At 33.1% G+C, this 25,042-nt stretch overlaps 1 protein-coding gene across 7 annotated transcripts in view; it reads right to left on the bottom strand.

The window, feature by feature from the left end:
* Positions 1–297: 297 nt before the first annotated feature.
* The window catches only part of LOC142330214 (uncharacterized), an 81,841-nt gene continuing 57,096 nt past the window's right edge, over positions 298–25,042 (bottom strand). For 3 of the 7 annotated variants that reach the window (XM_075375346.1, XM_075375347.1, XM_075375345.1), the window contains 4 exons: positions 8,735–8,834; positions 4,003–4,104; positions 3,756–3,911; positions 298–429 (listed from right to left, as the gene is read on the bottom strand). In XM_075375346.1, the coding sequence (XP_075231461.1) occupies positions 358–429; positions 3,756–3,911; positions 4,003–4,104; positions 8,735–8,809 (405 nt within the window). In that variant the 5' untranslated portion in view covers positions 8,810–8,834 and the 3' untranslated portion in view covers positions 298–357. Of the gene's footprint in view, positions 430–3,755; positions 3,912–4,002; positions 4,105–8,734; positions 8,835–13,160; positions 13,180–25,042 lie in introns of those variants that run through there. The other 4 variants (XM_075375350.1, XM_075375351.1, XM_075375349.1 and 1 more) reach the window with 3 other exon arrangements.

Below are 25,042 nucleotides of genomic sequence, written 5' to 3'. Positions count from 1 at the left end.
CATTCAATTTACTCTTGGTCTAAAATTTAGGGTGAAATATTTCGCTCGCTAAAACTATAACTGAAAGATTTTTGGTCTATTTCTATATGAATTTTAATTTTGTATAACATGTCCTGAAAGTCTTACTTTTTTCTTACTTTTTTTGCAAGACATCTCTGTATATTTCCTGTTACTTTGTGATGTCACAGGGCTGCAAATTAGCCTGACGATAAATCTGATGGTGTTTTTAATTAAATAAAATGACCGATATTTAAAATTTATGAGGTTAAAGGTATTATCGTAAAAAGAAAATTCGTAAAATAAAACGTTTAATCTTTAAAATTCTAAAAATCATCAACAATAAAATCGTATATAAATTTACATAATTTTTTCTTTTTTGCTGTTGAATTGTAACATCAGGTTGCAATATGAGTACGAGACTTGTAGCACCTAAAAATATCAAAAACAATTTTATTATTAATATTTTTATAAAAATATATAAAATTGAAATATTATTATTATTATTATTAAAACTATTTAGTTAGCTTATAATTTTGTTTTATATTACGCCTTTGTTTCTCTTGCTTGATTCATAAATTTCAGATCTCACTACTTTTAGTGAACTTTGATTTCTTTACGAACAAATTAAATTGAATATAAAACCTCCTTACTCTCAATAATTTGTCACTTGTGTTTTTTAACCTTACTTATTAATCGGTTATTTAACCGATGGATCAAAGTTTTACACTAAATTAATTTTAATTAATAAAAAAAATAATTTTACACTAAATTATCCCGAAAAAGAATCGCTACAACTTGAACATTACGAGAGAAAACTAACAGTGTTTTCAGGAATGTGCAAAATGCAAAAACCTTTTGGAAGAAATATTACAATAATTAAATATGCTCTATACATATATGTATATAGTAGAGTATAAATTACAGTATAGTATAGTAATTAGTGTAAATTAATTAGTACAAATCAATTTCCTTTATATTGTAGCTTTGAAGGAAAATTTTTGCTGTTGCGAGTTTTAACTGCTTTTTGTTTTAAACAGAGTTCTAACTGCTTTCGGGCTGCTATGAGAGGTTGACTTTCATTATTAAACACTAGTCTGACCATTACGAGCGCAGTTAACAATTGCTTTCGAGGAAAATCTAGTGCCCCCATATAATCGGTACATGATGTGGTTTAAGGAATCTTTTCTCTAAAATGAAAGGGCAAAAACGGATGATAACCTAAAATATTTCCTAGAACAGATAAAATACGACTACAGAATACTAAAAAATTCATCTTCGTAAGTCGAGAAAGGATTTTCAAAGAGATTTCTTGGCTACCAGTGTCGGAATGCTTATTCAACAGTACATTGCAAGCTTGTTTATGCAGAGCTAAAGTCTAGAAATTTGCGTCTAAATTATCTACACGCATTTGACGTAACCCTAAGGTAGTTTACCAGGTCGGCTTAGTTTTGAAAGTTATATACCCCCTTTAGTAATAAATACAAACAAGCTTTCATTATTCTTCTTCTCCAACATGTTCCTTCTATTGCCTTATATAACAAGTTTCTTCGTAAAACGTTTTAAATAAACCGCTAAAAGATTCATTAATATTTAAACCCGATAGCATTTGCTGCGTCCATGCATAACTCTGGCTCCCAAAGTAAGTGAATTCACCATTCTCTTCCATCTGAGTACTCCCATAGAGTAAATACAGATTAAAATATTCATCTATTTCTATTATTTTGTTCTCTTTTCTATTTAATTCTACATCTTTTGAAAACCTCCTCCTATTTAACAGACCCTCAACAAAATTTTCCTCTGATATTACCTGATGATCAGCAATCCTTCCGTTAAAATCTAGTTGGGAGAATGTAATTACCATCATATGCTACTTTTTCCATCACATCCCATAAATTAAAAAAAATCAGAGACCCATTTTTTTCATTTTTTTTACCACTAATGTATACAGGAAACAACACTCACAATTCACACCCGATATTAATTTTTATGACATCCCTTTCATCTAAATTAAACATTTTTACACACCTTCCCAAACGTATTTGAGTACAATAAATTAATCCTTCCTTTGCATTACCACAGTGTGAATTCCTTATTGCAGGTTGTCATACTACATTATAATCAGGAAAGAATATTTACCAACTCTCTATAGAATCACTTCCTACATGTGTTTCAAAAAGGAAGAAAATATCAAATTCATTAATAAAAGTTAAAAATGTTAGGTCGGTTTCTTGTATTATTCAAACCACAAATATTACACGCTAATCAATTCTTACCCGGTACCATAATCCATTTTATCACAAGAACTTCCCTGCTGACAACCTTGTGCTGTTACTTATCTCAATTTTACCTTTTCCTATCTTGTGTCCGCTACACCCTCATAACGTTTACTACATTCCTCCCCAACAACTGTGTTAAGCTCTGAATATCTTCTTTTCCACTGGATTCCAACCCAAACTGATCGATAGAAAGTATGAAGTTCTTTTAACAACTAATCGATCCACTGTTAATGTTGTATTTATACTTGGATTAGATCTGTTTATTTCCTAGCAAAGAGCCTACAATTTGTCACACTTGATTCTAACTTACATTGCAAAATCTTTAAGTATAGTACATCGAGTTCCTTTCAGCTTGTTTGTATTTTTCAGAATGCTCTGTATGTCCTCTTGTTTCAGGTCAAAAAAAAAATACTTTGGAACTGAGATAAAAGTAGGTGAACTAGCATATATTTATTATACTGAATCTTACACTTAAAGCAGTTTTTCATTATCACCCTCAGATTTTTAGTTATGACCCCTTTAAATATTGAGAAAATTTTTACAAGCCTGATTTTTATTCACTGTAAGATTCAAAATGTTTTAATGAAGAAAATAAACTGAAATATTACAGAAATACTTAATTAGAAAAATATTTAAGTTTTAATTTATAAATACTTAATTACCTAAAATAATTCATAAAGTTTTTTCACCATGTAGTATAATAAAACACAGCGCGAAACAGTCACACACATGCACACACAACTTAACAAATATTAATGTTCAATAAAATAATACCAAACGTTGTTGTGTCATAAAAACTTTTCACTAAACTTATGGCATCACTTATGAACCAATCTTTATAATATGTGTATCATAAAACCACTACCACAACTAAAGAACACTGCAATTCACACCAAGAACTGAACTCATACTGAAGAAAATTTCATCACGTTGAATTACTCATTACTTGACTCACTGACATGTCTGTATATGTTGGGCTTGACATGAAATGATATCCTTCGACTGTTATGTGTCAGATATAGGACTACAGCACGAATTGCGATATAAATCAGATGCCAATAAGTAAACATAAAATATACTAACTTACACGTGTTTATATTGTTTGTTCCACGAATGATGGAACAAATAAATTTAAGGGGTTGTAACTTAAGAACGTTACATGAAGGGTTGTTTCAAAATACATATTCAGATTCAGCATATATTATATGACGTAGAACACCTACTCCCTTTTTATTTCCAAATTTTACGTTGACCAGTGTATTTTATGGTATAAAATTGATTCCATAATGAAGTACTTATGGTTTTTTATCACATAACAATAAAGGAACTCCAATACTTTCTCTTTCAAATTATTTTATAATTCAGCATTAAACATCAATTTCTTGCATGGAAATTTTATTTAAAATCACAAAGACAAGACCCACACAACTGCATTTAAATTAAATCAGTACTACCAACCTAATATTAAGTATTAGTTACCTTTAGAAAGAAATTTAAATCTAATACATATAAACCAGCCGGCTCCATTTTCAATGGTTTTTGTGTGCCAATTAGTAACATTCTGATGCTGTGTTTAAACCATGACGGTTTATTTTGCCACGGGCTTGAAGCAATTGCATTCCAAAGATTTTCACTCTTGAACAAAAAAAAAAACATTATTAGTTTTACACTTAAGTCTCAAGCACAGATGTACAATACTAAGTTAAGATATATAGAATTATCTTACAGTGTTTACTAGATATTGTCCCATAATGCAACTCATTCCATAACAGCCGATTGTTGTTAAATATCCGATCACATATTTTCCTTTGCCAGAACTTTCATTTCTCTGAAAAAGATTTTTTACGCAGTGTAAATGTATAAATAAATTCATCAAAATAGATTTTACATAAGTTACTTTCTAAAGTTTATAAATATTAACAAAGTGTGGAACCCTTAAATTACTTTTGATCATTAAAAGGGGAATTTATCAAATGCTCCTATCACAGAATAGTGTTTTTCATATATAGTATACCAACTCCTGGCAATCACCCACTTCGGCAGATGAAATTAAACCTTTTAAATGGAAAGGTTAGCAGTGTGCTACATCACTTTAAAGGGCACTGAAAACAAAAACACTGATTTAGAAACTTCTGGTTACAACTGGAACCAAAATGGTTGACATTTAATGTTTTTCTCAGCTAGTTTCAAAACTGATTTATATTACCTCTTAAATTCATATTCTTTAAAATAATGTGTCTTAACTTATTCTCTCTAAGTTGTATGACTGGTGTCGACTGAAATCTTATGCAATGATGATCTCATATTAAAAATAGATCAATGTACCAAATTATAACTGTAATACTAGGCTGCTACAAGCATAACATAAACTAAATTACCATTTAGTTCTGAAAATAGTAAATGATGCGCAGAAAAATCAATTAGATGGCATTGACACGTAGTTTTGAACCAATAAGATGGTGAAGAGAGCGAATTGTTTTCCTATGCCATAACTGGTAATGAAACACGGATTTCATATATCAATCTCAAACCCAAACAACAATCCATACAGTTCAGTGAAAAATTCACCAAAACTAACAAGAAATTTTAAATAAAACTCCATCTGCACAGAAGGTTTTTATTCTGCAACAAAATATGTGTACTATCAGAGGATTTCATTCAGCCAGCAATAATAATCACTACAGATGTGTACTATTAAATACTTACAATGCTAAACTATGCGATTCAGAATCTGTCATCAGGAATTGGTCTCATTTTTGACACCTCCACAGTCAAAAAGATTCATCAATCTTTCTGACCACCGCCACCCATTTACAGCCTGGACTTTTCACCTAGTCCTACTTCTATCTCATCCTTTACCTACAAAACGATCCAGCAATTCAGTACAGCCATTTGAAACAAATTACTTTTCAATCAAGTTAAATATTGGCTACCTGAAACCTTCCCTCTTATCAGAAATTAAATTGATTTTCTGATAAATCATAGCATCTTTATCCTTTCACCTTGCACTGACACTTCTGATCTGTTTTTCTATTTTTTCTGTTTAGCCTCCAGGAATTACCATTCAGGTATTACTTCAGAGGATGAGTGAGGATGATATGTATGAGTGTAAATGAAGTGTAGTCTTGTACAGTCTCAGTTCAACCATTCCTGAGATAGGTGGTTAAGTGAAACCCAGCCACTAAAGAACACCGGTATCCACAATCTAGTATTGAAATATGTATAAAAGTAAATGCCTTTAATAGGACTTGAAAACTGGAACTCTCGACTTCCAAATGATTTGGGAAGACGGGTTCACCCCTAGACCAACCCGGCGGGTTGATATTTCTGATCTGCACTCCGTTTTTTATTACCGCTTCTTTCTTATGCTGTTCAATTATTATTGTTGCAGTTTGGTTCCCGTAAATATTAGCAATTCTTCTATCTCCAAATACTTGAACCCTAAATTTTTAAAAATGCTGAACATTTTTTTTCTGTCTACTTTATTAAATACCTTTTCTAAGTCTATAAATGTCATGTATGTTGGTTTGTTTATCTTTAATCTAACTTCTACTACTAACTGATCGCTAAAATTACTTCCCTTGTTCCAATACTTTTCCTGGAACCAAACTGGTGTTCTCCTAACACTTCTTCAACTCTCCTCTCAATTCTTCTGTAGAGAATTCTAGTTAAGATTTTTGATGAGTGAGTTGTTAAACTAATTGTTCGACATTTTTCATGTTTATCTGCTCCTGCTTCCTTTGGTATCATGACAATAACACTCTTTTTGAAGTCTGATGGAACTTCCCCTTTTTCATAAATATTACAGACCTGTTTACATAATCTATCTATCGCTTCCTCACCTGCATTGCGCAGTAATTCTGCAGGTATCCTGTCTATCTAAGCAGCCTTTCTGTCATTCAAAACTTTTAATGCCCTACTAAATTCAGATCTCAGTGTAGTATCTCCTTTTTCACCTCTTCTTATTCTTCTTCTATAATACCAGTTCCTAATTCATTTCCTCCATACAAATCTTCAATTTATTCCACCCACCCATTGACATTTTCTTTTGTATTATAAATTGATGTACCACGTTCATTTAACACATTAGATTTTAACTTATGTACCAAAACATTCTGCTTAACTTTCCTGTATGCTCCGTCTATTTTACAAATGATCATTTCTCTTTCTACTTCTGAACATTATTCTTTATTCCACTCTTCTTCTGCTAATTTGCACTTTCTGTTTATAGTTTTTCTTAATTGTAGATAGTTACTTTTATCTTCTTCATCACTAGCATTCTTATACTTTCTAAATTCATCCATCAGCTGCAATATACCCTTTTTATATAAGGTTTTTTACCAGTTCTCTTTCTTCTGCCTATGTTTGCTTCTGCTGATTTAAGAATTTCCTTTTTAACAACCTCCTAATTTTCTTCTACCTTATCTTTTTTACTCACACCTCTTGCAAGATCCACTTCAAAAATCTTCTTCACCTTCTCTTCTCTAAATTCCACCGACTCATCTGGCACCATTTCTTCAGGTCTTTAAACCCCAATCTAAATTTCATTATCACTAAATTATTGTTACTATCAGTGTCCTCCTGGATATGCTTTGCAGTCAAGGAGTTGATATCTAAATCTTTGCTTAACCATGATATAATCTATCTGATACCTTGCAACTTCGCCTGGCTATTTCCATGCGTATACTCTTCTATTATGATTTTTAAACGGGTGTTGGCTATTACTAAATTATACATCATGCAAAACTCAATAAGTCAATCCCCTCTTTCATATCATTTACCCAGCCTGTATTCACCCACAATATTTCCTTCCTAGCCTTTTCTGGGGCTTGCATTTCAATATCCAATTATTATTAAATTTTCATCCCCTTTTACGTATTTAATTTCTTTGTCAATTTCTTCATATACACACTCTACTTCAACATCATCATGGTGCTAGTAAGTATACAGATGTTAACAATCGTTGGCTTAGGTTTTGATTTTATCCTGATTACGATAATTCTAACGCTATGCTTTTTGAAATATTCTAGTTACTTCCCTATCTTCATTACAAAACATACTCCTCCACCCCTTTATTTGACGTTGAATTAATTATTTTAAAATCAACTGACCAAAAGTCATTTTTCTATTCCTACTGAACCTCGTTAATCCCTAGTACATCTACATTTAACCTAACCGTTTCCCTATTTAAATTTTCTAACCTACCAACCTTTTCTAGACTTCTAACATTGCACGCTCCGACTCGTAGAATGTTATTTTTTAGTTTTCTGGTGACCCCCTTCCTTAGTAGTTCCAACTGGTGATCCAAACTGAGGACTAGTTTACCTCCGAAATATTTTAACAAGGAAGGGCCTCCATCTTTGTTACATAAAAATGCAGAGAGCTACATTTTCTTTGAAAAAATAATTAGCTGTAGTTTTCCATCGCTTTCAGCTGCGCATTACTCAGAAGACTGAGTGATATTGATATGGCCATTTAAGTCTTCCTAACCTATGCCCTTAGCAGTAGGTGAAAGTGCTGGTGGACTCTTTCAGGAATCATTCCTTAGTCTGGCTCTCTAGAGATACCACTCTGTTATGGTTGCACCTTTAGTTCAGCCACTCTGTATCACTGAGGACTCAAGCCCCTTAACCATCAGTAAGGCCTCATGATTGATAGAGAGGGTTATTAAATTATAAAATGTTAAATGTTCTAAAAAAATAAAATAAAAATAAATTAACAGTATTCATCTCTACCAAACCCCAACACAGAACTGTTTTGTAACTCAACATCACCACACTTCGGCTTATGAAATTTATTAAAAATTCATAGCTCTATCTTATTTAAAATACAATTAAAAGATTTTCTTTTACAAAATAATATTATTCTCTCGAATATCTTTTAAATAAAAATTACAAATGTTTTTTTAAAAACCCACCATCAAGGTGAATGAATATAATTAATTACATGCTCAAATAAGTATCTATAATGATTTCTGAATTGTGGACTATATTTTATGTGTATTATCTTTGTTTATTCTTTATATTTTAAATAATTAATTTTGTACTTTATGTTGCTGCTCTATTATGGTTTCCCATAACCCATCCAGGCAAATTCTGGTACACTACCTTGTTTTTTCTATGGAGTATCATTTTTACCCATTCTTTCTGTGATCTCTGTACCCTATTATTGTTTGTCAAACAGAATATTATTCTGATATGTTGAAGAAACATTGACACATTGCTATGAAAGTATATAATGTGAGAATGAGTAAATTCAGAATTTTTTTTACTATTGCTATGATTTTAACACAGATCTGGTGATCTATTTTTCACAGTTGAAATGCTTTAGTCACGTATTCAATACACTCATACATAAAAAATTAAAAACTACCTGATAAATTGCAACAATATCAAAATGTTATTTTTTCATTTTTATTTTACTAATTACAGAATCTTTTCAATTAGTATTATTATTACCTGAAACATGCAATATAGCATAACACTGCAATGGAAGCATATTAGTTGATTATATACCAACAAGGAAAATTTCATTGAATTATATACATCTTTCACTTTCCTGAAAAAAAATAAAAATAAATTTTCCAATTAAAAACTACCGCATGCAAGAGTTGTAGAATCTGTGCTTTCATCCAATATCATCTTGGTATGAAATCCAATCAGGCTTGGTATTTTCACGCCTAATTACCTCACACCGAGGTTCTGCAGATAGAACTCTCCTTAATGACTGTAACTGAACGATTAGCTTTTCGTTGTTCAGGAAAGATAACAAGTTAACATTGATTTATTTTATCGTAGATACAAATTTTATATTAATTTTTAACTCTTCAAATAACATTGTTCTACAGACTTGCAAAAATCTATTTTTTTTGTTCCTGTCAAGCAATAAAGTTAACAACTTTAGCTATCCAAGTATAAAGTTGTTAACAACTTTAACAACTTCACCCTCAATTGACTTTTTGAAAGAACATTAAGCGGAACAATAAATATGTAAGGATACAAGTAAAGAATTATGTAAAAAATTATTTTACTCTTTTACTGATATTTTGTGATAGGACCTAGAATGACTGTATCTCTTCATCTTCTGACCAAAATTAAATGATATCAGTGACTTGTATTAAGAAATCATCTTACAAAATTTCATAAAATTCTGTTGATTCTGATTGTGAAGATATCAAACAAAATAATAGATGACAAAACAAAAAAAATATTAGTTAACTGTGCCTGAATAAAAACTGAACAAAATGACATATATCATTTAATTAGTACAAGAAACCGTCGTTGAGAGTACAGATAACAAAAAATTCAAAATGAATTTGTTTTGCTTATTCTTTTATGAAGGTTTGAATAAGATGAAAAATCATCAGAAAATGTAGTAAGCGAAATAAGAGCTGTAAAATTGTGTGAAAAAATTGATATACCCTTTGCGTAAAATGATGAGATATGGGAACCTTAAGGTCCATATGTCTCTGCAAATTTGACTCCAATTGCGAACACCAAAACTGAATATAATCTAATGTCCCGCAGGCAGAAATAATTATGCCAAATTCTTTCTGAATCGATCCGGATACATCGAGTAAAAGATTATTGTTTCGTCCCCGTTAATTAACATGTATCTATCATTTTTTTAATTATAAGAAATCAGCACGACACTTTCTTCCATCTATATTTATTAGTTTGTAAGAATAAGCAAGGAAATCTTCTGGATCTGTTAATTAAATTCTTTTTACTTGCAAACGATTTTGATTACTATCGATGATCGGTTTGGATTCTTTTTCATTTTTATACTTTCCAAAACGGTTGTATTGACGATATTGCGAATATAAATTGGAAAAAGTTCAACTAAAACTAATTTTTCGGACATTTAAAAGAATTTCACATGAAATATATCTTCTACAATAAATATAAGCTAAAGTAATTCTTAAAAAAAGACATAATCACCGCAATATGAAAAAGTCGGACAAGAAAACCATAAAATGTTTTTTTTCGAAAGGTTATGGATATTGTGATGAATCTTATGTTGTTAATACAATATTAGGTATTAATATTTGTGGTCATTTTAATGTTTTTAGTAAATTAGACTGTATTCTCGTTTTAAAATTTAATTTTTTTTAAACAAATCTTGTCAGATGAATTACTACTTTATATGCCATGTATTCACTATTATTATTGTTGTTATTATTATTATTATTTATTCTATTTTCTATGTTCCTGGAGTAATAAAGTGTTATACGAAATTTTTAGTTTTTTAGTCTCTCAATATCCTGGACGAGCCGCGAACACGCGACAGTATATGGAATCGTGTGGATCTATATTTAGAAAATAATATAAGTTAACTTACCCTTGTGTTTATATTTAAGAATGTACAATTTTTTTTTTTTGCTTATATTACAAAAAAAGCATTTAATTTCGTTCTGATATTGTTGAATACTGAAAACTATGCAAATTTACAAAATCAAAACATATCTACAACACTTTTTACAAACAATCATGCAAACATGGACGACAACAATAAATTTAATTTCAGACGGACAAGAAATTCAAATCAAAGATATCAAAATCAACAGAGGAATATTCCAGGGTGACTCCGTCAGCGCCTTACGGGTTTCCCTACCCGTCGATCCTCTTTCAAATATGCTGAACAATACATCAAAATAAAACATCAGAACACTTCGCAACACACGATTAACCTTTTGTGCACGGATGACATCAAATTATACGCACAAAACAGAGAACACACGTAGTTACTAGTGAAAATAGTAGAAGAATTCACACAAGATACGTACACGGAATTCGATATTAACAAATGTAAAATACTTCACGTAACCAGACAAAAGTTCAGACAAGTAGGGGCAACAGAAATACTAAACAATGAAACACTTGAAAACATGAAACCACAGGAAACATACAACTACCTGGGATTTTAACAAAATTCAAACATATATTTCAAAATAATTAAAGAATGGCTCAAAAACAGATAAACGCCAAAAACATCAAGGCAATTGATACATTCGCATTCCTGGTTTTAACATATCCCTTTGGCGTAATTAATGCGTCAGACACAGACCGTGAACATCCAAACCGTCTCAATAGGACTAAAATAGTCGTAAACTACAAGCAAATTTGTGCACTGAAAGAAAATCAATTAGCTGGAAAGAAGGAAGAAGAATCATAAATCTAAAAATAATACACAACAAGCAAATAGAAAACCTAAGATCGTATTTCAAAAACTAAAACTGTCACTCCACAAAACAGCTATCAAAGCTGACAAGCAATACACACCACTCAATCTACAAGAAAAGGACACTCATATCATCCATACAACCACAACACAACAAACTAAAGAATCACGGGCAGGCAAAGAACTCCATGGTAATCGCTACAATATAATGCAAAACTCAAACGTAGACCGAACGTTATCGTATAAATGGCTCACAATTATCGTAAAATGGCCCAGGACAACTATTTCCAGAGACTGAAGGATTTGCACTAGCCGCACAAGGTAAAGTTATTACTTTGCCACGAAAAAATACATTATGAAAGAGGACATACGTGCAGAAAATGCCTACAGTTCAAAGAAACTATCGAATATATAACAGGAGGTTGTAAAATATTCACTGGAACAGAATACACTAAAAGACATAATAACAGAACACAACGAACATAATTCGTTCTTGTCGAAATTAATTTACCAAGAACTTGCAGTTAAATATGGACTTAAACATACATAATCTGAATAATCACTACGGTGAGAAACCTCTGCACAATAATTTTTTTTTGTTTGGCGGGAAGGTAGGTGGAAATGTATTTACGCAGGGAGTGATTCGCGCAAAACTGATTCGCGTAGTTCTTCACCTCTTCATGCCGCCGCTCTGTCCAAAAGGATAAGCCTTGAGGTCCATCGTCCTCTGGACTAATGGCCAGTTCTCGTGCCATACGAGAAACGTGCGAGTCCGTTTCTCCTCGGCGATAGTCTCCCGGTCTTCGGCTCCTTTAGGCCGCCTGGCGCTCCCTTGCCAAAAGACCAATGGGCGAGTATCGCTATTAGGTAAGGTTTAGGTGCTATTTAGGACACTGGTCGCTAAACTGTTTCGAGGATCAATAGCCGTTTGTGGCACAGACATTCGTTCTTATGCTTTATGACGACGAATGGGGTGGGAGAAATGCCAAGCAAACCAATGACGCCGGCAACCAGAACATTAGGCTCGGAAACCGTCCGTTACACGGAAGCGAGTCGCAAGGCCGCGACTCGAGCCGCTTCCGATATCTTTCGAATCTTAGCGACTGCCCAGACTTCCGCTCCGTATAACCCGTGGACATCAGCATTCGCTGTCTGCTGTCCTTCGGTCCACCGAAATTCGCCTTGAGTCGGCTGAGAGCGGTTATGGCTTTTGCAGCTTTGTCGGCGGCTCTCTGAAGCTTCTCACCAAAGTTGAATTTCCGGTCAATCATCATACCGAGATATTTCGCAGCCGGCTTGGTCTCGACATCCTAGTCCCCGACCAGCAGAGGGAGGAGGGTGTCGATACGCTTCTTCGTTAGAACCACGATCTCCGTTTTGCTGACAGCTCCCTCTACACACCGCCCTTGCGGATGTGGAGATGTCCGTTTGAGGCCTGCGTGAAGGCGAAATTTGATATGTAATTTACTGATTCAAATGTTGCCGAGGCATTTACATCTGTGACATCCGGACCGAAGCCTGGCTGATGACTGTGAGATGTAATCGGTTAGAGAATCTAAAGATGATCCTCAGGGTAACGCCCCACAGGGCTCGGAACGGAGGGGGTGGTGTGGCAACCGGTAATGTCACAAGGTGAGTGTCTTCCCCCTACGGGGTTGGGATAAGGGCTAGAGAAAACCCATCGTCGTCCAGCTAGTCACTGACCTTGTTCATAGCTCGGCTAAGCCACAGTTGAGCGCGCTCCACGTCGCGGTCTGAGACAAGTAGCTCATAGTCGTCAGCGTACCAACCAAGGTCGATTCTTCAGGCATTTCCAACCTTAGGAAGTCATTATAGACGGTATTCCAAAGGTCGGAGCCGAGAATTAACCCCTGCGCCAGCCCTTAATAATAATAATATTTTTTTTTAGGTGGCCTCTGCATTTCCCCTTACAGCTGTACCTGAAAAAAAATCAAGGGACATATGAAGCAGGGGAACGTCAAAAAGAATAAATTAAATAAATAAATACACAAAAATAACACAAAAAAATATATTAACCTAACGAGGCACTAACAAGAAATCCTACTCCAATAAACTTATTATGTTGCAGGGTTTAAATTGAAACACATCGACCACACAACCAATTTCATTTAGCCTGCTAATGCACCAAGATAAAGGTGTTGATCTACAATTTTTACACAATTTGAACTGCCAATGTCTATTATAGAGCGAATAAAAGAAACACGTTCCTTAAATCGCATTCAATAATCCCCATTAATCATTTTATGTGCAAAGACGAGATTTTGTACAGTGCGCCTGACCTTGAGCGACAGCATCTTCAAAAACATCACTCCTCCTGATATCTTTCAAAAGAAGATATATTACAACGAAGACGCAACATATAGAACAGTCACTAGGATCGAATTTTATAAACAAAAAGAACCAGCAAAACCCGCGTTGATGCAAACACCAATCGATATCGTGCGTAGGAATAAGGAGAGATCTGAAAAAGCCAAAAACAACACTTCTTCGACCAGTCATAAGACGAAAGAAGATGTGGCAAGGGCGCAGAAAAAGTCTCACGTTAGTGGGATGCAGGTGCAAGTAACAATAGAGAAAGCTCCGGATATAAAGATCATACAACCGCCACCTATGGAACCTCCAAAAGCTCAGAGGACACCTAAGGAGAAGACGAGTACTTCAGCCGCCAGAAATATGCCATCGGAGAGCGCATCAAGTTTAGATTCAATAACAACCGTGCTAACCGCTCCATCTAAGTTGTTGGTCGCGGCCTGATGTTAGTCGCGGAACATCACTGGTATATGAAAGGGAAGAAGATATCATGTCCGAGATCTCAGTTACCTTGTCTTAGAGGTAGAGGTTGTAAGGAGGATGGGAAAAAAGTTGCAAGAAAGGATGGCCCAAAAGAAAGCCTAGGCGGTAAATAAATGTGATATGTTCAAGAATCAAGATTCTCATAGAATAAGAATGAATTAACGGTCTTCAGCTTCATGTAAAATGTAAAAGAATTGAGCCTTTTTGCTTTTTTAAAGATGTACCTATCAAATGATTTATTTATGTCAGCTGTTACTATGTAATAATTTTAATAATAATTACTGTGTAATTATTTACTAGCTTTACTATGTAATACACCGTAAAATTTACCCGTACTGATTCTAAAATTTCTTCTTTAATCAATCTTACCGAACCTTTCCTAAAAAGAAAATAATCTTCCGTAAAAATAATTTAAAAAATTAACACTTACTGTATTATTATGAGGTGATGACGATGTATATTTCTTAAAAAATGTTTCCATTTTAGATCGCTTAATTTTGTTTCCTTCTTAAATAAATTTTTGTTAAAACTATTTTCATTTTTAATATTGAATTTATCGATAACATTATCCATATTTTCAATGATATCGCTTAAAAGTTCCAATTCAAAACAAATATAAATTAAAGAACACGTTAATAACAACACCCATATTGCAGTCAATATCAAAGTTATTGTAAAAATTATTAGCATAATTAAATTTAAAATCAATATTATTGTTTTATCGTCATTATACACTGTAATCAATGAAAGCGACGGAAAGGGTGTAATTACATCAATTAACTCAATTTTATCAGTGTTTATCACATATGAAATACATGCTAGCGTTGGTAAAACGTACAAAAGTCCCCAGTACATTACCATACCTACCGACATGAACCTGTTAATAAACAAATTGAAAACAAAAATTACTATCGGTTAAGATTTATAAATATACTTTTCTTCAGTATGCTCAGTTATCTTTGGAAAAAAAAAATAATTTTATATAACGTTTGAAAAATATTACGTCCCATCGGGATTCAAACGCATAACTTTCTGGATGAAAGCTGAGACGGTACCGCGTTCTCAAAGGAGCTAGATAAAGGACTACCAAACAATAAAATCAGATTTATTTTTACTCGCTCATTTCTCATGTCTCAAACATCTTTCTATTGACCGGCCGAGGAATTCTCTTAATTTTGTCTTCGATTAAAAATCACAAATGAAAGAGTAACTCATTATTTTGCCCTAAAGCGTTCAATGTGAGCACCTTTTGTCACGCAGAACACATCCATCCGACCGAAAACTTCTGCCTATACTTTAATCGGCATGTCTGAACTAATGGAACCGATCTATCGTGTAAAAACCAAGTCTCTTTTATAAAATCCAAAAGGAAAAAATGTCATGGGATTAGATCGGGTGATCTAGGAGGCCACACCAAACAAGTTGTATCATTTGATTCGTACGGAACTATCTAGTGATCGGGGAAAACGTCATTCAACCGTTTTTGTACAGAGTTATAACGGTGAGAAGCCGAACCATTAAACTTTCCAAGTTGAACTGTAACTACAGATTCAAGTTTAGCGTATCGAAAACACAGAAGGCTTTGTGTTTAGAAGTCTCCGACTTACCTAGTGGCTCTCTCAAGCCAATATATGGGGAATCATTCTAAGGCCATGCGCGTAACTAAAACTGGCCTTTTGGCTTTTTGATTCCAGCCTTAAATCAACGTTCTGCACCTTATCCAGAAGTTATAAGAAAATAAAAATCCCATATTATTTTTTGAATACAGAACAATTAGTTTAACTAGTCATGCATCAACAATCTTAACTAGAATTCTATACAGAAGAATTGAGAGGAGAGTGGAAGAAGTGTTAGGAGAAGACCAATTTGGTTTCAGGAAACGTATAGGGACAAGGGAAGCAATTTTAGGCCTCAGATTAATAGTAGAAGGAGGATTAAAGAAAAACAAACCGACATACTTGACGTTTATAGACCTAGAAAAGGCATTCGATAACGTAGACTGGAATAAAATGTTCAGCATTTTAAAAAAATTAGGGTTCAAATACAGAGATAGAAGAACAATTGCTAACATAACAATTGAAGAACATAAGAAAGAAGCCCTAATAAGAAAGGGAGTCCGACAAGGACTTTTTAATCTTTACATGGAACTAGCAGTTAATGATGTTAAAGAACAATTTAGATTCGGAGTAACAGTACAAGGTGAAAAGATAAAGATGCTACGATTTGCTGATGATATACTAATTCTAGCCGAGAATAAAAAGGATTTAGAAGAAACAATGAACGGCATAGATGAAGTCCTACGCAAGAACTATCGCATGAAAATAAACAAGAACAAAACAAAAGTAATGAAATGTAGTAGAAATAACAAATATGGACCAATGAATGTGAAAATAGGAGGAGAAAAGATTATGGAGGTAGATGAATTTTGTTATTTGGGAAGTAGAATTACTAAAGATGGACGAAGCAGGAGCGATATAAAATGACGAATAGCACAAGCGAAACGAGCCTCCAGTAAGAAATATAATTTGTTTACATCAAAAATTAATTTAAATGTCAGGAAAAGATTTTTGAAAGTATATGTTTGGAGTGTCGCTTTATATGGAAGTGAAACTTGGACGATCGGAGTATCTGAGAAGAAAAGATTAGAAGCTTTTGAAATGCCGTACTATAGGAGAATGTTAAAAATCAGATGGGTGGATAAAGTGACAAATGAAGAGGTATTGCGGCAAATAGATGAAGAAAGAAACGTTTGGAAAAATATAGTTAAAAGAAGAGACAGACTTATAGGCCACATACTAAGGCATCCTGGAATAGTCGCTTTAATATTGGAAGGACAGGTAGAAGGGAAAAATTGTGTAGGCAGGCCACGTTTGGAATATGTAAAACAAATTGTTGGGGATGTAGGATGTAGAGGGTATACTGAAATGAAACGACTAGCACTAGATAGGGAATCTTGGAGAGCTGCATCAAACCAGTCAAATGACTGAAGACAAAAAAAAAAATTATTTTTTGAATACCCGGTACAACCCGGTCGAATTAGTTTTCTTACTCTCTCTCGACTGTTCAGAATAGAAGCTTTTATTTTCTTAATTTTCTTCGTTTCTCTTATTTTTCACTGTATCTGTCATTTGTTTTCTACATCTTTTTCCATGTCCGTATTTAGAAAGACATCAACTTTTTTTTTCTATATCTTCTTTTACTGGATCTGTTTTCAGACATACAGACTTTGAACTAAGAAAGTACAGCTTTTTCAGATGGTGATCGTAAAAATAAAAAAAAATGGAGAATTCAAAATATTTGGTACGGAAATATTTGTTTTTTAGTTACGGCTTCCGAAATATTACACCCTGATTTTTTTTTCTCTGTATATAATACACAATTTCTTTTTGTATATTGTTTATGGTAAAATTTATTTTTTATTTTTCAATTTGACCTAAAAATTACAGTTTTAAAATAATTCCCAGAAATGTGCCTCTAATATCATTCGAAAGAAAAAACTCAAGTCAAAAAGCTTTTTTTTTTTAATTTTAGGTGATATCGTTTCCCAAATCGTCAATTAACTAATTAAAACATCGTTAATATAGAAAAACCCTTTGCTTAATATAAACCACAATACTGAGATTTCATTTACCCAAAAATGATGTAAAAATTATGGATTTCAATTTTAAAAAAATATGATTGCCGTATCGAAAAAATGCCAAATATTTTAAACGCAAGTATACAATTTATTTTTAATAAAACATTAAAAAGATAAAAAAAAGTCCTTAGTGTCTTTTCTATCTAATAAGATCCCGATGATGGAACATTTAAAATTAACGCTCTGCATATAAAAACATTGAATTTCTTTCACTTCTTTTAGATTACGATATAAATAAATCGACGTGAATCAGTTTACGGTAAAGTTTTATTAATATAACTATTTTGAATATTACCTGAGAGAACCGCCATGAATCTTCCCAGAGTAATGGCGAATACGATAGGTGCTCGACAAAAAAAAGGAGTGCTACTTGCGAGAGTAATAACCTCCAAAACTTCTTATGCGTGCAATGGCGTGATGCCCTGGCTGAGGACAGGAATAGGATAACACTTAATAAAGTCCAGCGGCGTATCGCATTGCGTGTGGTAGCAGGCTACAGAACGATGTCGGCTGAGGCCACATTTGTTATATCCGGAATCTCTGTTACACTTGAAGATCGGGAAGCTGTTGGAGAGAAGGAGGGAAGCTCCGAAGACGGTTGCACTGTTCGCCTTGTTGGACAGACGGCAGGAAAGTAGAAATCGAACAGCAGGTGGCCGCTGAACCTACACACTGATTCCTGATATGAAGAACTGGATCAACGGGAAACAGGGTGAGGTGGATTTTTAGACAACCCGGTTCTTAACCGGACACGGGTCGTTCAAATCCTACCGGGCAAAAATTACGAGATTTTATAGGGATGCGTGTCAATATCGTGGAGCTATAAACACACCCACGCATGTGATATTTTCATGGATCCGATCAGAAAAGGAAAAACAGCTCTGATGCAACATCACCGAATCACTCTATGAGGGATGCTCCTCTCAGAGTTCGGTTGGAATGCTGCATCCAAGATTATTTACAACATTCTAAAACTGAAGATGACTCAAGAAGACCGGCACGGACGTGTCTCTGCACGAGGAGGATTTGTCGGACCGCTTGAGGGAGGTAGACAACCAGCTGAGGCACGGGGGATCCTACAGGGTCGCCTCAGTCGAAGAGGCTATCGGGACTCCACTGAACTCGGGCAGAAGACAGAAGACAGCCAAGATGTGGATGAGTGTGTTCGAGTGTACGGGTATGCAAATGTGTGTGGAGAGGGTAAATTTCGACTGCGGTCGAGCCTTACTGGCCTTTATTCTTTCGGAAAACAGACTTTTAATCCTGTACTAAGCTGCGTGAGACCTTGGACTACTTAAGTACTACCTGTAACCTACGGGTTGGTAAAGTGGTGAACGCGTCTTCGAAAATCAGCTGATTTGGAAGTCGAGAGCTCTATCGTTCAAGTCGTAGTATAAGGTTATTTTTATATGGATTTGAATACTACTAGGTCGTGGATACCGGTGTTCTTTGGTCGGGTTTAGATATTAACCACATATCTCAGAAACGGTCGACGAAAGACTGTACAAGACTACACTTCATTTACACTCGTACATATCATCCTCTGAAGAAATAACTGACGGTGATTCCCGGATGCTAAACAGGAGAAAGGAAAGGAAAGTTCTGCTTCTGTAACGGAAGAAAGGCTTGTTCAAGTGTAGCTGTTAACGTATCTACGCTCTTACATCTTTCCTTGTGATGCGTCTGGGTAGTGGGTTACCTGGTCGCCGGGGTTGGGGATTATTGTCGTTTCCCTTCTCCTGAGTCTGGTGTTACAGCGGAGCGGCATGTTCCGAGTGATACCGAAAGATTGGTATCGTGCATGTCCCTTACAGGGGGGAGATTTAGTCGGTCCTGTTTGATCGACCCGGTTCGATTAGGGTAGAACCCGATATAACCAAATACGGGCGCGTTGTGGTACCTGCGCGCAAATTTTTTTAATTCCTCATACGTAAACCCTACCAAAAACCTCTATTGACTAGCGTACATTATTTTAAGCCGCTTACCGTATTGCAATCCTCGAAAGTGAATCGGCTTTATCTATTAATTTATCGATATCAGTTTTACTCATATATTTATACTTTTTAAACGCAGAATGTTTCATTAAATCGATTAACTTTTTGCAATTACTTGGTGTAAAAATAAAATCGTACACAAATAGTAAACAAACAGATAATGCTAGAATGTCTTCAAATATGAGTTGCCTGTAATTTGAATCGTTCCAATATACGTAAATACTAATAATACTATAAAATAATAAAATAATTGCCGATATTAATAATATTTTTCCCTTTAATGGTGTTTTTTTAATATTTTTATTTTTTTGATTTATCAATAATCTATTACCGAAGAATGCTAATATTGTAGTAAACATTTCAGCCACTGTATTATATTTACTCATGTTTGAATATTAAAAAATAAATTACCTGAAAATTATAATAAATTTATTAGTAAATAAATAATATTTTAAATCTGGGAATAACGGATAATATAATTAGGTTTTGCAATAAATTGTTTATGATTATAAAAAAAAACGGTCGGGAAATTAAATTTTTAAATAAAGTACGGGATATTTATTTCTGAAATCGGAAATTTAATTTTTAAATAAATTATAGAGCGTTATTTTTTTTTTTTAAACGTGAGATATTTAATTTTTAAATAAAATTTAGATGTTTATGAATATCTGTGACTAATACAGTGTAGATAAAATAATATAACATGATGATGTTTTCCACCACTTCTTATTCCGTTTATACAATTTAATTTTAGTTTAATTATACCGATACCGATGTGCCTTCTCTTGTAAGTTCCAAATATTTCAATAATTAAAATGTTATTTGGCTATAACTCTATAACCGAATAAAATAAGTACCACTTATGGATATATCGTTGAAACGATCTCAGTGAGAGCTTATTACTGCAGTTAAGAAAAAGTCCAAAATCCAATTTTTTTTGGAGTTTGATTTTTTTGGACACTTTTGGTCCAATCAATTGCAATCAAAAGCGGAGGTGCACGACTAGATTCACGGGCTCCTGGTGCCTTCCGGGATCTTGGACATCCGCACAGCTTGCTTCGGTCGCCATTTTCATCTACCTAGAAGCATCCACCCCTGAACTATTACACAAAACGTTATCCTCATCGTTGTGAGAATAATAATAATCAATATAATATTCAGGCTTTTTAGGACCCTGAAAAAGAAACTAAATTACAAAGTACAGAATAATAGTAACTATGGTAACTAAAATACACAAGCAACTGACGATTAAAAATTCATAATCTATTTCTTTGCCACGGTGGCAGAAATATAACAACCACGTAAAAAGATTAATTTATATTTCCCTCATGAATATTTTTTTCACAACTTCACCCTCCTTGCGCATGAAAAAATTTTTTTGTTTCTTAACCTACAAGGGAGCTAGGGCGTCCGTCGATGGTTTAAAACTTTCCCTGAAATAACACGAATATATCCTGTAAATTTGAAAGTAATCGATCGGTTGATTTTCGCGTGATGCTATAACAAACGAAGAGACGTATATATATATATATGTCGGAGAGGCGAGGAGATTTGTCAGGGATTCAACGTTTTGTGTTTCACTCACTTTTATTATTACAAGTGGAGAATATATAAGACTATAATAAAGCTCAACCAATAAAAATGAGTAGACAACTCGTACAATGAAACAATTACAAATGATAACTATCACCCATCAATAACTCAGCAGTACACGAATCATAATATAAGATTAATTTAATTTAGAATTCAAATAATACTAAAACAACTTGCGATAGACCGAGGCTCGGGGAAATAACGAATTCGCGACCACCAGGACGTCTGTTCGATCTGGGTTCCAAAGCAAGACTACCTTTTCTCAATATTCTCAAATAATATACCTACTGCATATTTCCTTTTCTTTATTAATTTTATGATACCCCTATCGTCCTGGGATCCCGACTACGTTGACAACCATGTGCCTACCTAGGGCTAAGCCTACCGCAATAAAACAATTTAAACCTTATTTTACAAAACATTACTAGTAATAGTACATTTCTTAAAACTACTAAAAATACAGATATTCTAAAGAATATTCTCATCGTTTTGTCGGAAGATACTCCACTGTACTTTATTCTCCGACATATATATATATATATATATATATGTGTGTGTGTGTGTGTGTGTGTGTGTGTGTGTGTGTGTGTGTGTGTGTGTGTGTGTGTGTTGTGTGTTAGTTCTAGAATATATCTGATGCATGTAAAAATTAACTTTCAACCTACTAACGAATACCCCCTTAGAATTTTTGAAATAGTACGATTATTTGCAGAGGTATTATAAGAGCACCCCATTGCACTTCCCAAAACAGCACCCTAGGGGCACCCCGTTTGTTATCAGTTAATGGTGATAATCGGTCTCGCCTCCCACGAAGTGCACCACTCCAGCCTCACATGCAATTCTCACGGGAAAACGTAATTGTTAAACAGAAATTTTTTTAATTTATTTAATATTATTTTATTTTATGTAACATAAATTTAAGTGTATTATTTTAGTAATATGGCTCACAGTTCACAGTCCAGTAATTTAATTCTTTAATGTTTGCGCTTCAACCGGTAAATATCCAGTACCACATACCCATATATATATATATTTTAGAGATTTTTCGAGATGAAACATATCTAAAAACTACTCACTTATGTCAAGAAACGTGGGTAAAAATTTGGTTTTTACTTCCTTGTACGCAGTAAAGGAAGTATTGTAATCGCGATAAATTTCTGTTTTCAGATTTCAAGGGAAATATCCTTTTGTTCATCTCTTAATCCATTCTGACTAGTTTCGGCGTGACATCTGTATGTACGTATGTATCTCGCATAATTCAAAAACGACTAGCCGTAGTATGTTGAAATTTTGGATTTGCGGCTGTTGTAACATCTGTTTGTGCATCTCCCATTTTAATTGCAAACGACTAAATCAAAAGTGTCCAAAAAAACCCAAAATGAAGAGAAAAAAAAACCGGATTTAGAACTTTTTCATAACCGCAGTAATAAGCCATCATTGAGAGCTTTTCAACCATCCGTCATAAATACCAGTTCAGTTCCAGAGTTATAGCCAAATAAAAGTTTAATGAATGAAATATTTGGATCTTACAAGGGAAGGCTCATCGGTTCGAATCGGAATTCATTTTCTTTTTTTTTTAACTTTTTTTTTAATATAAATATATTGATTTATTAATAATTATTAATTTCTGCTTGTTAAAAAATATTTACGATAAATAATAATTCAACAATAAAAATAAAAAAAAAAGTTAGAAGTTATTACTGGAATAAAATTTTATAATGTACTTTTGAAAATCTGTATATGGAATTTAATAGGCATTATCACATATGTGTATATGTAATAAATTTATTGAAATATCTGATTATTTAATATTAATTAAAAATTATAATTTACATTATTTTTGGATTTTCTAGTTTAATTTTATCTACATTACAGTTAACTTCAGAGTGACTGAAAAATAGACCCTCACAAAAACAACATATACACTGAGGCATACATGCCCGATCTTTAATAAATGGCAAAAAATTCTTATCTTTTAGTTCATTACTCTGATATCCTCGGACAATATTCTTCCTAGGTCGGAGTCGATCATCGTGTCATTTATTTGTTGTCTGTTGCCTATCATTTAATAGCTCTTCGGTTCGATATAATTCTTCTGATCATAATTTGCGTACACGTTCTCTAGTTTCAAAAATCGTGTAATTGTCCGCTTTATTAAAGAATTAGAGGATAGTATCTCGGTTTAAATGAAGTGCAACAAAAAATGCGTATATGTAATTTAATTGGCGTACAAAGAAGTCAAGTGGTTCAACATCAGAATTTTTGTTTATCTCGAAAAAAGAAACACGCTGTTCTACTTTATATAATTGTGTAGATATGTATATGAGTGTTTAAAAATAGAACTGATATTTTGTTTTGTTTTTTCCCCCCAAAAAAATGACCAAATATTTTATAAAAATAATTAAAAAATTATCGATTTTTGAAGCAGTATTAAGATACAGTAGTTACGCGCATAAGAATAATTTTAATTTGGATTTCTTAAATCTGAGAAAGTCTAACTACCGAGGGCTAGGATAAAAATAAAAAAATTATTTACAAAAGTGATTCCTTCCTTTGAGCAAAATTTTAAGTTACGGGACTCACGGTCAACGTATTTGACTATCTTCATTAATATTATTTTTTAAAAAAAGATAAAAAATAAGCTTATTATCTCCCAAAGGCATTGTCTTAAAATTTTTTTTTTTAAATTGCTTAAAAACTCTTGTGACCGATAATTTTAGAATTATTTTTATACAAAAAATTTCATAATTTTATCTTTCTTTGGGAAAAATCCAAAACAAGAAAAAGTATTTAAAAAAATGTTTTTAATTAAATTACTCGATTTATGCACCGGCAAAGTCTTAAAACTACAAAAAATAGTAATGAGTTTTTTTTTTGCGGGGGTTTGAATAAGATCAAGAAATATCTTAATTACCTATAAAGATGTAAAAACTACGTAAAAAGGGTTTCTGTCTGTTCTTTTGATCGATTGCAGCCAAAAATTACATGACCATTAATACCCCTGTACAGAAGCGGTGCAAAATTTCACCCTAATCGATTCATCCGGTCTAGAGATATCAATAAAATTTAAACAAAATAAACAGTCCACTGTAACAAATTCCAGACGGATGCATATATACTCTGTCGGAATTTTTCTGCCTTAAAATTATAATTTTTTTGTTTCTTTCTTTTGAATCGTAAAGATCTATAAAATGCCTTACGTGTAAAAATTTGACCCGATCAGCTTTATTATATAATATACAATATACTGCAAATACGCGTAAATCACGTACAAAGTAAAAATGTAACGCTTTAATTTTATTTTAAAAATGAGAATATTTTAAGTTTAAAAATCACTCAAAAATTAAATGTTTAAAAAGCCATTTAAAGATTAAAAAACATAACGATAATTTATAAAAGAAATTTAAAGAGTTTTCACTAATAAAGAAAGAAATATTATTTTTTTAATTATTATTGACTTTTAAAAGGATCAGTATTAAAAATTTAAATAAATATTTATCTATTTTAAATTTATATTAATTTAAACAAAAATAATTGTTTCCTATTTT

Source organism: Lycorma delicatula, chromosome 9 (assembly GCF_047948215.1).
Source record: "Lycorma delicatula isolate Av1 chromosome 9, ASM4794821v1, whole genome shotgun sequence".
Taxonomy (NCBI): domain Eukaryota; kingdom Metazoa; phylum Arthropoda; class Insecta; order Hemiptera; family Fulgoridae; genus Lycorma; species Lycorma delicatula.
This window is presented reverse-complemented; position numbering and strand designations above follow the sequence as displayed.